General features: G+C 37.5%; 2 protein-coding genes across 4 annotated transcripts; both read right to left on the reverse strand.

Annotated features, from left to right (window-relative positions):
* Positions 1 to 249: 249 nt before the first annotated feature.
* On the reverse strand, positions 250 to 12,952 carry rab27a (RAB27A, member RAS oncogene family). 3 transcript variants are annotated; one of them, XM_032518062.1, is made up of 6 exons: positions 12,738 to 12,952; positions 5,615 to 5,783; positions 4,014 to 4,099; positions 3,784 to 3,887; positions 3,301 to 3,424; positions 250 to 2,284 (listed from the first exon to the last, which is right to left on the reverse strand). In XM_032518062.1, exons 2-6 carry the CDS (start codon positions 5,765 to 5,767, stop codon positions 2,089 to 2,091), a joined length of 663 nt encoding a protein of 220 aa, XP_032373953.1. In that variant the 5' UTR covers positions 5,768 to 5,783; positions 12,738 to 12,952; the 3' UTR covers positions 250 to 2,088. The 3 variants fall into 3 exon arrangements, with proteins under 3 accessions (XP_032373953.1, XP_032373952.1, XP_032373960.1); XM_032518061.1 differs by having other exon boundaries at positions 12,564 to 12,800; XM_032518069.1 differs by lacking the exon at positions 12,738 to 12,952 and adding an exon at positions 5,871 to 5,893.
* A 548-nt stretch (positions 12,953 to 13,500) lies between these two features.
* Positions 13,501 to 13,891, reverse strand: pigbos1 (PIGB opposite strand 1). The gene has a single exon (XM_032514067.1). It carries the CDS (start codon positions 13,845 to 13,847, stop codon positions 13,692 to 13,694), a length of 156 nt encoding a protein of 51 aa, XP_032369958.1. The 5' UTR covers positions 13,848 to 13,891; the 3' UTR covers positions 13,501 to 13,691.
* Between the last annotated feature and the right edge of the window lie 363 nt (positions 13,892 to 14,254).

Genomic DNA, 14,254 nt, shown 5'->3' on the forward strand with positions numbered 1-14,254 from the left:
ATAACAAAACTGATGCTTTTTAAATTTCTGGCTGTGTTATCATGAAATGCTGAAAAACGAACATTAGGAGGTTGAATATTTCACGTATAGTGGTGAGATGATTAGCATTCAGTGTTCTATGCCATTAATCACACACCTAACAGAATAATAGTGCCTATGAATGGGACCTGGTATCACTTGCAATTTTACAAATCACTTGGTCAAGATTTTGAAGATTGATTATATGAAATGACACACTGCTTCAAGGAATACATAAATAAAAATGTTTATTTTTGGACAAAATTTACATATTTTGCATATGAAACTGTATGGCACAATTGAAAAATTTAAATATTTCAGTGTAGTTTTACTAGTCTAATAAAAACCTTAGTGGTAGTTTTTCAAATCTGTGAATTGCAACAGTGAGTCCATGTTAAAATGGACTTGTGTGTCTTAACTAAAACTTAATTTTCAGCCTTTTATACAGCAAAGGATGACAGTGTAGGCACAATAAAATGTGAATTTGTGTGTGAAGCTATTAAAATATATATTATAACATATCATTAGTAATATAAACAGATTTGAAAGGGTGAGCATTAGGATTTTAAAAGTAAACTGAAATGCAGCCTGTCTTACTCATAAAACAAATTTGGGGTTAAAAATTTCACAAATTCAACAGCCTAGCCTTCATTAATGTAGCGAGGCATGGATAATTTAGAAATGGAGCAATCCTCAAGCACCTAACCTCTTTTTACTGCATCTAACACTTGAATAAAGGGTTTCGATCAGAAATGTGTTTAGCTGAGGCGATATACACCTCAGATCCTAGTACATCTTGTCTTATGATAAATGTAATTAGGAGATGATTGCCTACACAATAGCCCTACTCATCAAACCATACTATTTGCTGTGTGAAATAGCACATGTGCTCATTTTCCCTGAAGTTGGAAGTTGTGTTTGGAAAAAGGTGTATTTATTTTTATAATGGCAGCAGTGAAGGTGATTGTTTTGGGTGATAACTAATATCCATATGTTATCATCTTGGGTCCTGGGCATAAGTTATGAATATCTAGAATCTCGCCTGAGCAAAATCCTGTATACTTCAAAACATGTAAATTTTAAAACTGAAGGCATCATCAAAGGTGAATAATGATAAAAAATTGCTATACCGAGGAATAAGGGTCAGCTTTACCAGCTGGTGCTACTTAATGTTTACAAAAGCTACAGTAAGATTTTGCATTTATATTTCTTTCTCTAATAATAGTAAGAGATTAAAAAAAAAAAAGGCAGGATGAACATTGAAATTACCTGAGTTCCTGCTAAGTTTTTACTTTGACGTATTTATTCCTTTTTTCAAACTACTGAGCACCAATGTTTGCAATTTCTGGCCAAACTTGTCGCTGTATATAATGAATTGCCAATGACATGACCAGCCTGTTTTATATAATTTGTGTTTTGGGGACAAGTACAAACTTTGATTTAGAAAAGATAATACATGAGGGATAATTATCCACCTAGCTCATGTTAGATGGTCAATGTAAGCAACAATGAGATTGCAGTATTTAGCGGAGCATCAATAGTATGTTGCTAAAGTTTCCAAAAAGTAAATTTCTTGGCAAATTTATATCCACCATTAAACCATGACTGAAGGTACCACAGTCAACATATATCTGGCTGTAAAGAGAAACATGCTTCTTTCTTGAGTTAATTGCAGTGTGAATCTACGCTAACTTTACAGCAAGTAAAGACTATTAACAGCATATCTATAGCACACCTGGCAGGGCAGTACTGTTTGCTGCGACTTTGAGCACAACATTCATACCTGTAAGTATGATCAGCATATCTGACTGATGACTAAAGTTGGACATTTCAGCAAGACTTCATAAATATCCCCAATATGAATTAATTAGTCAAAAGACCCATTATATGAATTGAAATGAAATGCTTACATTCAAAAAGGCACTTATCTCTCCTCTGACAAATAATACAGCATGTCAATGAAAGTAATCATTAAATATATATACTCCACAGTTAACCTTGGATGCCTTCCTTTTTTCTTTTTCTTTTTTCAGTATTACGGACATAGATGTGTGACCATCATCATTCATTCTAACAAGCACATTTGCTCCTATCAGAGCCCTCTGAGATGTCTGGGTTGGTGGGTCCATTAACTCTGACAGTCCCATCAGGGATCCAGGACTTGTCAACACATCGTTCCATCCTCTTCATGATAAGATCCAGCAGGACGTCCACGGCCTTGTTGACATTCTGCCCATTTGCAGCACTTGTCTCAAAGTATGGGATTCTGCACGGAAGAAAATGAGAAAAGGCTGGAGTTAGTTACAATCTTTTCGTTTTCAGTTCTGTAAAAAGACCAAAAACCAGCAAATTAAAGTCTCTCAGTACTTTCCACCTTCCCTAGTCTTCTGTGTTGCTCTCAAACCCATTACTTCCTACTAAATATTTAAATCTTTATAAACACATCTCCAAATATATGGTTGAATTCTTTTTAAAGGCTCAGTTATTTCCTAAAACAGCTGGACACTGTCTTAATAGTTTGTTTTAATAGTTTTGGGGCATCAACAGAGCTCTATAACACAGACAATTTTGTTAGTAGGATACATTTATTGTTTGTTTTTGGTCTTTAGCTGGGATTTGTTGACATAATTTAAAATGTAGAATATCATCAGCCTATATCTTAAAACTTAAAAACATATATCATACAATGTGGGGCTATGAGTCCCATAAGGATCAAAACACTGAAATCCACACACAAGTTTATTGAATACATTTCTTTGGTTTTATTAAATCTATCTGAACCAAATACATTAATCATACAGGGTAATGGCTGAAAAATTCAAGATAATAAAAGGAGACGATATTAACTGTGGAGCAGAGTCATATACTCTCTCTCTCTCCTCTTCTCTCTCTCTCTCTCTCTCTCTCTCTCTTCCTCTCTCTCTCTCTCTCTCTCTCCTCTCTCTCTCTCTCTCTCTTCTCTCTCTCTCTCTCTCTCTCTCTCTCTCTCTCTCTCTCTCTCTCTCTCTCTCTCCCCTCTCTCTCTCTCTCTCTCTCTCTCTCTCTCTCTCTAAACATTTTAGAGGGTACATTTCCACTACAAGCTGTAGGTTTTTAGTAAAGGTGTGTCTAACAGGGCCAGAGCAGGATATATTTTACACATGCACAAATATTTGCTTTTCGAGGAGGACCAATTTAGTCTCATTCTCTTGCACAGACTTTGGCACACCGTTCAGCCACTGCCTTCTTGGCAAACAACTGAGGGAAAGGTTGATGTACAGATGGATCAAAACTGAGACATACCCGTACTTCTCTGCCAGCTCACGGGCCTCCTCTTCACTGACTGCTCTCTGATCGGACAGGTCACATTTGTTACCGCACAAAACAACGTCTGGACTTTCGCAATATGCGTGAATCTGTAACTGACCTGAAAGACACATTCAGCAATTTATTATGCATTTAGTCCTGTTTTAATGTGTAATAAGTTTGCTTTTCAGGAAGATACCAAGCATTCATGTACAATATTCACATGAAAGAAGAAAGTTGAGTACTGTAGCAGCAGTAGTTCAGGTCAAAATAAAAATTGCAGAAAAAGACTTATTCCTCATTGGGATATTATAAGTTTAATGAACACAAAGGGACTGGACGTATTTTGGTAGTAAACATGGTATTTAATATTGTTAATGTCTTGTGCTCTTAATAACTTAATAAATATGTAAAATAATTTGATAGGATTGTCAGTCAGACTGAAAGTGTACATGTAAAGTGGTATATAAAGAGACATACTCATCCAGTTTCTGACATTGAGGAAACTTTGTTCATTTGTGAGGTCAAACAGGAGGAGGAAACCCATTGCATCTCTAAAGAACGCAGTCGTCAAACTCCGAAACCTGACAACATTTAGACAAATAAAGAACCACTTCATGAAAAATATAATAAATAGTGAAAAAGACACATTTTGAAAACAACTGAGGACAAGACCTGGTTTTAGGAAAGTGAGAAAGCACTTCATATACCTCTCCTGTCCTGCAGTGTCCCACAGCTGCATGTGGATCTTCTGTCCTCTACCTGAAGACCCATCCGGATTTGTTGTTTTGTATGCCTGAGCAAAACAGAGACAGGTGAGGTCAGACTAACTGTAATAAAATTTGGATCTAAATCTGATAGAACAGCCATAAAACCTAAAGAAGCCTAAAAACATTCTATTTGTGGGAACTTGGCTTGTTGCTACTGAAGACTTGACTGCCTCCACTAGGCATACTTGGCAACATCCACCTAGCTGCTCATGTAAATTCATTAGCTACATGATCTAAATAGGTTTGATAAATGTTGTTGAGCGTTTGCAAAACCTCAGCGAGGACAGTAACTAAAGGGCACAAACTACTGAGTAGCTCTGGTTACTTGGCTAATGCTGATGGTAACTGTGTTCAGCTCACTGTACAGGTGGTGGCAAGAAACAGAACTTTATGCCCCACAAAAATAATAAGTAAACACAAAATAAAAATTTGGTTTAAGGCATTTTGACTTGTAAAACAGAAACAACACAGCCCAACCAATGTAAACGTCTTATATATCTGAGTTTGAGTCATATGATGGGATCACATTCAGAGACCTAATCAAAATAGGCTTTTCATGGTGTTTTGTCTATTTGTGTTCCAAAAACCACTGACAATCAAAACATTCAAATCTATACCTAAATGTTTAATATTCTGCATCATATTTCTTTTATTGATTTTGCATTTGAGTGGTTTCAAAGATTCAACAATGCAGCTTGTTATATGTTGAGCTGTATTTGCAGCATAGCTGAAAAGCTTTCTGATAAACAATACAGGCTTATTTTCAAAACATTTTTAATCCATTCATGAAAAGGTTTTCATGGATTTGACTTTATCATAAATACATCAGCATTAATCTGGTGTTTGGTGGTAAACTAGATGCCGGCTGCTGGTAGAAATTGAGAAAAGATGCACATCTCTGGGTTGTTTTAGGATGCACTACAATAACTTACTCAGTTTCAACCATACTACTCTGTAAGTGCGACTTTTTAAACCACAGCTGACAAAACAGGTATTTGGAAATTTTCCTTGTAGAATGTTTACTTGTTGTATCTTTATCTTATTATCAGAGATGATGGAAACACTTGTAATTAAAACAATGGTCAATGATTGGACACTGATGACATTCAGTCACTTAACATAACTTCTCATGGATTGGCTAAAACTCCAGTATAGCTGTAATAAAACTGCTGTCAGGCTATATTCTTGGAGCTTGAGGTCAGTAGCAATAGAGTAAACATTGAGTAAATATGAACACTGCTCAGCTGTTTGCCAATGGTATGTAAGTGTTTATTTTTAAGGAGGGTGCTGCCTCAACATTAGTCATTACTCTGATTTCTGTTGCAACATTCATCAGTAGCCTTTTGTTACAAGAGTTACTTAATTGTGTAGGAATGCATTTAAGCGCTTAATAAGGCAGACATAAATGCTTGTAGCACACTTGGAAACAAGCAAATGTTTCTTCAGAAGTGAAGACCATAGTGTGTTTTTACTGAAGTACTTAATAAAAGAAATCAAAACAATTAAAATGTTGGCTTTTAGTCAAAATTGATTAAACTTACCACTCTTTTTTCTCTGAAGTCTATTCCAACTGTAGTAATGAACTTGGAGTGAAACTTGCCATCTGTGTATTGGTAGAGGAAGCTCGTCTTTCCCACACCAGAGTCACCTAGCGCTAGGAATTTGATGAGGTAATCATAGTCCCCATCAGACATAGTGAGCGCTTAATTTCTGAAACACACAAACAAAACAACTCCTTCAACCAACAATCATACTATTTAGAAAAGAAATACATCTTTAAACTTTTTTTTCCTATACCCCAAATGACACCCTGAAGACGGTGAAATTGTGAAGCAATGGCAGAGGATCATGTCCATGGTAGCCTGGCTGACCGAAAGTACAGTGCTAGAATAAAGCCCGTTATCCGATTGTCTTCCACTTCCGCTATCTATTTTGCAAGGGCACTGTAGCTGAATGTGAAGATTAGTGCCGCCCAAGACAACTGGTTTAATGAAATATGTACAAGCCAGAGGGGTTCCCCCCCCCCTATTTCCCAGAATGGCAAGCAGTGTGGCCTGACCTTACTCCAGCACTGAACCAGCACTGTTAAAAAGCAGGTCCATGGGCTGGGACTATAGAGTCAATACTCTCAACCCAGAAAGGTTCGGTTGGAATTGAGAGAGAGAGACTAACTAATTGTTGGTGTTGGTCATTGCATGGCATTAGTTGACAATAAGAAAAATATGTGCTAGTGTCACTCATTAACTGCTCTCTATTTAACCCTTCTGTTGTCCTCAGGTCAAATATGACCGGTTTACAAAAACTTTCTATATCAGAAAAGAACGTTGAAAAAAAGTGACAAATGTTGAAAAAAAACCTACAAAGCAGAAAAACAACAACAACATTTTTTTCAAACGCTGAAAAAAGGGACCCAAAAAAATCTGAAAACTTGACAAAACAAACATCAAAAACATTGGAAAAAAGCGATGAAGAAATTGTATAAAAAATTGACCAAAAAGGTAACAAAAAAGGTAAAAAAAAGAAAATAGGAAGAAAATAGACAAAAGCCTTGAGAAAAGTGGAGGAAAAGAACAACAAAATGTTAAAATTTCAATCCAAGAAAAACACAAAGTTGCAGGTCGACGGGAAGACGACACAAGGGTTAATGGACACTCCCTGGACACTTATGAATCATCATTGCAAGGCATTGTGGGAATGTTAGCTCTTGCCACGCACACAATTTTTTCATTACATTGTGGCAACTTTTAAAATCAATATTTCATGTAACGTGATGTCACAAAACTCTACTGACCAATAAAAATGATAGCAAAGTAATTTGCTCCGTCAAGAGGTACAACAGAACTAACAGGAGAGGGAGAGCAATGTCAATCAAGTCAAGTTTGTACAATACTTTTCCACACTGAGAAGTAAGCAGGCAACACAAGTGAAAACATCAGGGTGTGTGTGTGTGTGTGTGTGTGTGTGTGTGTGTGTGTGTGTGTGTACACTATGGCTGTGTAAGGGCTTTTATGATCCATCTCCAAAATTTCTAGAGATCATTTAGGCTAAACATCATATATTGTTTGTTTTTTTTAAATTCCTCTGCAGACTAAAGGTGATGCAGATTGGGGGGATGGATTACCTCAATCTGCTCATGCAGTTCTGTCAACACATTTTAGGCATTTGGTCTGCTGTCTTGTCTGTCGTCTTTCCAGTCCAACTGGTTGATTTACCAGATGCAAATTACATTTAGTCTAAGTAATAAGTATCATTTCTACATGGTTTCAACTGAATCCAGTTTTCTAAAACAGAGTTACAAGAGGAACATCATGTCCTAATATGTATGTAACCACAACTGTACATGGAACCAATACCACACACACACACACACACACACACACCACACACACACACACAACACACACCACACACCACACACACACACACACACACACACACACACACACAACACACCACACACACACACACACACACACACACACACACACACACACACACACACACACACACACACACACACACACACACACACACACACACACACACACACACACACACACACACACACACACACACACACACACAGCACAGGGAGAGCTCACAATCTTCCCACACTTACTGTAACATAGTGTATACTAGGGCTGAGCAATTAATCCGAATTTTATCAAAACTGCAAAATGTACTAGTGCAATATCTAAATAGCAGGAAGCACAATATTGTTTGTGCAAAATGTGTGTCCAAATGCCATTATGAATAAAGTATTGTGATGTTGCAGAGATGTACTGGTCTATAAATTACAGACAATATTTTTGTGTGTCACTAGATCCTAATTTGTTTTTTCACTAAAAATGAGAATTATGATGCAAAAATAAAATTTCCATCCAATTTTGTGAATTTTATTGCAATAGAAGTCAAAATAATCGCAGTTAGAAAAGTTTTCCAAATTGTTCAGCAATAGCGTATAGAGTGCATTTACAAGGAGCTAACCATGACCTAGGTAACAAAACCAAATTTTTATCTTTAATCTGTACAATTGTTAGCATTGTGGGCTAACGTGTGTAACTTAAGAGCTGCTTCATCTCGCTGACACAGTGACAGGAAGCATTTTAGATTCTTCTCTCCATCTACATCTCCAGACAAGCATTACGTTTCTGTCTGTTCACTGCACTGCAAGAAAGTAGATTTTCTCCACAGATTAGTAGCTTATAACAAGTAACAGTTGAATCAATCACACATATTCCATTGCACATGAGAATAAGAAGCATACTACTCCATCTACTGGATAAAACATTTGACATGGTCAACTAATTTCGATCAAAACATTCAATGTGCAGATGTATCATATGACCAGTGCATGGAAAAGTCTCCAGATAAATCTTACATTCTTTCACTTTAACTCCTACTGAACCTTTTATCTGCGGCCATAAGCAGCTTATGTTCTCGTGCAAAATCAAGATCCATGATAATTGCACTGAGATGGAAAAAGTTCCCAGAAGCACTGATGTGGCCATAAACGGTGAGCAAAGACCACCGAGGCCCAGGACTATGAAGTCCACATTCCTGCCTGTGGGTCTGTTTTCACTCATGTGGGTTAAAAGTTAAAAACAAAGTCACAATCAAACCCACACAGTTAAGATTCTTGTCCCATTCTGTTATGTTATTAAAAATAAACAAGATGTAGTTGTTGGTAAAGCACTGAAGAATCTGTAAACTGTGTTGCTTCTGTTTGGTCAGTGAAAATCGTGTTGCTCAGATCACAACTTCCTTGCACACTTCATCTTTGATTATTCCACTTTCCTCTAATCTTCCACTCCAAAGGCCCTCTGATAAACATACTAATTTCTTATGTACATGTAGCTAAAAGTCAAGACCCATAGAACAAATTCTGGGGTACAAGCAGCAAAATGGGTTTCCTCAGGAAGGTGGCTGGCATTTCCCCTCGTGATAAGGTGAGTAGCTCAGTCATCCGTGAGGAACTCGGAGAAGAGCCCCTGCTCCTTCTCGTTGATAGGAGCCAGTACCTCAACTGGCTCCTTTTGACGCGTAGGATCAGCGGCTCTACTCGGGTTTGGGCATCTGGTAAGGATGTCCACTGGGCACGTTCAAGGCACGTCCAGCTGGAGGAGGCCTCGGGGAAGACCCAGGACTAGGTGGAAGGATTATATCTCCAACCTGGCCTGGGAATGCCTCGGCATCCCCCAGTCGGAGCTAGTTAAGGTGGGGTCCTCTGCTGGAGCTTCTGCCCCTGCCACCCAACCCTGGACAAGCGTGTGAAGATGGATGTATAGAAGGATCTAGCTAAAAACTAATGCAGTCCAATACAAGAACCCTGCAGTAAATCCTCCCTTCATGAAGGTTTTCAGTGTTTGTTAAAACTGTTTTAGAGAGTTGTTAAATCAACTCAATGATCCTTTTGTAGGATGTAGTTTGTGGGCATATTTCTTTAAAATGTTGACGGTAGACATCCAAAATCACTATACACATGAATCAACACCTCCTGTTCTGTAGATGACATTGGTTTAAGCTAGTTGTACCTAATCAACTAGCAACTGCATGTTAGTAGACCTTTTTCACAGCAGACATTTGCACTTGCCATAGCAGGGCATTATTACTATTAGAATAATTATATAATCCATTGTGGTTGCGTCACACAGTGTTAATGACCTAGACTGTAGCACCAGAGTCTTAATTGTCCAGCCAGTTTCAAACTAAAAACTGAAAATATTTTTACACTTCTTAATATTAAAGATCTCCAACGCCTGTATTTTTCTACCCAACTTACTGTCATTATTATTGAAAACCCAGTTACAAAACCTTGAGTCATTATATGATTTCTGTTTCAGTGAAAGCAGGTTACAGAAGAAAAACCACACTGCTGGAGTTGCAGATTGTGTCAGCAAATTTCTGCAGCTCATTATCAGGCTAATCAGAAGACTTCTAAGGGAGCCCTGATCACACACAAGAAATAGTTTAATTGTTTAGTTTTAATTTAAGTGAATGTTAGAATGAAAATGAAGCAAATGTTCATGCATAATATGTCTAGTACACAAAGATGTGCTAAAAACTAAACTTTCAAGGCCGTTTTCCTCTCATTATACACTTCCCAGTCCACTATCACAGCTGTGAAAAGGAAGTGAGCTCTGATGACAGAGTATGATCTTCCGTGAAAGACAAGAAAACAGTGCAACAGAAAGAACAAGACGTCTTATCCTAAATACCGCCTTACATAAACCTTTCTCCAACAACAGTTCCGCTACCAGACCTCCTCTACTGGATGGAGACCTCTCCAAATGAAACATAATGATGCTGGTTTCACATCAAAGAGCTGACATTAGGAAAACAGAAGAAGAAGACCTCTGAGACTTCATCCATGCCTATTGTTGAGGTCTGGTCTCTCCATTACCATCTCAATATTTTAACTTCCCTTAACTACTTGTTATGTCTTAGAAATCAAGTAAGTTAGGTTGGGTTAGGAGGAAATGACATTCGACAGTATCGTTTTCCCACAACCTTTTAACAGAAAACAAACAAGGCCCTGTTGTCCTACCAGATTAAGGCGTCACATAATACAGTACTCCCTTCAGTTGTAAGGGCTTCAGAAGCAGCAGTTAAATACCAAGTGGGATCCTCATCCTAACCAAATAGTTGTCGTTACCAGCAACAGAAGGGTTAGGGTTAGCCTAGTACAAAACCAACATAAAACCAATAATTATCCTGACATATGTTCTGCAGGATGGTGTGGAGGAAAGTTTAACATTCTTAATAGATAAGACATGCTCCAGTATATTGGCGTATTGAGTATATCAGTCAATGTCAGCTTTATTAAGATCAGTATCTTTTCTTTTTTATTGCGATATTTTAAACATACATTTTAATAGGAGTCACTGAATACAAATTAGAAAAGGAACGCAGTACTTTTATATTTTTTACTAATGTACTAAAACACAGCTGCACTGTTACCCAATGTTGAGTACCCACCTTGTGGAGGGGACCTAATTTAAAATCTAGCTTTAAGGCTTTTATTATTTCAGTATACAATGTGGTTACATGGTGCATTTTAGTATTAAATGTGTGCTTAATTTATTTACCACAAATTAATGACTAACTTCTACATATATTGTGCAGAAAGGGGGATAACAGTGTATTTTCACCCTGGTGCCCTCTACTGGGTTAATCTGGCCCCGAGTTCATCCCTACTACAAAACTGAATAGTTATTATAGCCTTCTTTTAAAATGTCTAAATTATCTTGCAAGAATGTATGAAAACCTTAACCTGTGTGGCACCTGCATTCACACTTTCATAAATAAAGCATATCATAAAATAAATCCATATCTCGGCTGATATGTGTGTGAGAAAATACTGGATGTTAATATTGTCTTCAAAAACATGTTGCACACCTGTCAGAGTCTTTTAATGGGGACACAGGCCTTAATCACCGGAATGACTGGCCTTATTTATTTTTAGGGCTTTTGACGTGGGAGGACTTAAGATGCTATTTAGGTTTATTTAATCTTTTACATGATTGTATTAGAAATTGTATTAATGTTTTTATAATTGTATTTGTTTGATTCCGATTTTGTGAATTTTTTTTATTATCTATCTTGTGTTGTTTTACTGTAACATATTGTCATTTCTGCATATTTTTGGCCAGATCTCTCTTGAAAGTTTTTTTTTTTAATCTCAAGGCTTTGCTACTTAGATAAAGTTTAAATAAACCTTAGTCTACATTAATATATGTTGGCATTTTCTCTTGCAGTGGAAGTTAAGATAGCTAAGTACTGCCACCCATGCAGACCAGCAAACAAAAAGCAGCTTTAATCATTTGGCAGGGAGCAGTGGAAGACCCACCCTGGGCAGCTGTCCAACATGGAAGCTCTTTAGGGAAAATCCGGATAGACACATACCATAAACTTCAAAGGGTGCAGCACGATAATATGTGCAACTCAGAATAAAATCAAATGATTAGGCTATGGGCAACATTGTATGTTTAAAACTTCTGGCTGCCAAAGCTGGTAACTATCTGCTCATTTAAATACCATGTGAGGATTTCTCTGTAGAAGGAGCAGCAGCAGCACCAGGGCACAATAAACTCATTCTTTAACAAAATAAACACTCGATTAACCGAAACGTATTTTATTTTTTTTAAATCGAATGAGCCTCCGCTGGAGGGCTTCTCATGTGGCAATACGTTGGGCAAGCTGATTTTTTTTTACGTCTTGTATAAACAGTGGTGTTGATTAACAGTTATTGAGCAAGTGTCAATGTGGACTAAACGATAAACTCTGAAAAGAGGACAAGGCAGGTGTAAACATGCTTCCCAACATATCGTAATGCGAGGGTGAATTTGACAGACTGTTACAAATGCAGATAACCGAGTCAATTAAAGTTCAAAGAAAACTTTTCAACCCCTTGCTAACTCCTGACAGATGCTACAGACGGATTTCTTCAACTCACATTTCCTGAAAAGACTTTTCTGTTAACAAACTCACCAGCCGTGGGGCGTTGCTGCGCACTGTGTCCTGGCGTAAAGAAGTAGTTTACAAGTGAGCGTTTAAGACTTTACTGAGAGGTGAATAAATGAGGACTTTACTTTCTTCGTTGACTCTGCGCCATTAGTGGACATGAGACCAGCTTCATTAACACTGAACACCTCATTTACTTACCGCGGCTGTTGAGAAACAACTCCTCCTCCCGGAGCCTAGGGCCGTTTCATTACTCACAGCTAAGCTAAGCTAAGCTAAGCTAAACTAAACTAAAGGGGAAACACTGCTACACCCGGAGGCGGAACACGATACGCTACTTGTTGGCTGCTCAAGGTTCTCGACTCAAGTAGGCATATTTCATGCCACTTTATACTTCTACTCCAATACATTTCAAAAGGAAATAAAGTACTTCTTATTCCAAAAGTATGTGTCTAAAACATAAATATAGTAGCCTACCCAAGTAAAAGTTCTGTCATTATGCAGAGGCCCAGAATTCAGATTCATATTATGCTACTGGATAAGCGGGTCCGGGAACCGGGGTCCCCAGGGGTCTCTGAGGGGACCCCCTGCATAAAGGGGAATATTTTATTTTCACTATAATCCCATACATAAGTAGGTAACACAATGACAATGTATGACGATTTTGGTAATGGGTTTTATACACTTTCTGTAATGAAACATCTAAAAGCAAAAATCCTATTAGATGCAGGACCCTGTGACAAAATCTTGTCAAATGGGGGTCCATGGTCTAATTTGTGTCAGTTGGGTTCTTCATGTGACTAAATTTGGGAACCACTGGCCTACATCGCTTAAATGTCGCAGCCGGTAACGGTGGGGATAATTTTAATTACTTTGTATCAAATAGTTTAACCTATAATTATATATGTGGTGTATAATTAAACTTTGACACACGCCATTCTGAAACAGATGATAATTCAGCAGATCAAATTATTAAATACTTTATTTTGTACATTAACAATCATACAAAGAACCCCAAAGAAGCATGACTTTATCCATGCTGGTCTTGTCTTGTTTTTAGTTTGGCCTCCAGCTCTGACAGTCCAGCAGTCTCTGATGTACAGTTGTTATTCTGGCTCCTGTGTGTAAAGTATTTCCTGGGAGTGATGATTTTTTTCAGTCTTCTTTATTCTGTTTATTTGGCACATCCTGGTTTTGTTGTCTCAAGGTCTGCACCGGCTCAAAATAAGGTCTGTAAATATAAATACCACCAGCGACTCCAAGCAGTGTAGCTAAGGCGACCTGTGAGAAGGGTACTCTTCTTCGAAACATGATGTTTCTTGATATGAAATCCAAATGTTGAAACACAAGATGATCTTGAAAGAAGAGTAAAGGGGTGTTATTAAATTAAGACACTTATTCAGACACATTTTGCATCTCCTGTACTCTGTTGGATGTTACATGTTCTTGCTAAATATTAGGCATAACTTGTTGGTGGTTTTGTTTGGTAGATTTCCATGTACTATCCTTAGCCTCTTATTATCATATACACACTATGCTTGATGGTACCTAATGTCAACAGGTGTAATCCTACTTATCTATAATAATTTGCATCGGATATGGATAATTTCTTAAATAGATCAATCAATATGAGCTCAATGTCATCATTAGACTGCAATAATGAATGTATTGTTACGACCATAAACGATTATGCAATACAAAAGTGATATTTTCCTTAA

The sequence above is a fragment of the Etheostoma spectabile genome, chromosome 1, assembly GCF_008692095.1.
Source record: "Etheostoma spectabile isolate EspeVRDwgs_2016 chromosome 1, UIUC_Espe_1.0, whole genome shotgun sequence".
Lineage (NCBI taxonomy): Eukaryota > Metazoa > Chordata > Actinopteri > Perciformes > Percidae > Etheostoma > Etheostoma spectabile.

Bases quoted from the DNA above. Each gene is read 5' to 3' on its own strand.
- pigbos1 (XM_032514067.1), bottom strand. From the start codon at position 13,847: ATGTTTCGAAGAAGAGTACCCTTCTCACAGGTCGCCTTAGCTACACTG.
- rab27a (XM_032518062.1), bottom strand. From the start codon at position 5,767: ATGTCTGATGGGGACTATGATTACCTCATCAAATTCCTAGCGCTAGGT. The intron at 4,100-5,614 runs GTAAGTTTAATC...TGTTTTGCTCAG, and splicing joins ACTTCAGAGAAAAAAGAGTG to GCATACAAAACAACAAATCC. The intron at 2,285-3,300 runs GTATGTCTCAGT...TCTTCCGTGCAG, and splicing joins GAGCTGGCAGAGAAGTACGG to AATCCCATACTTTGAGACAA.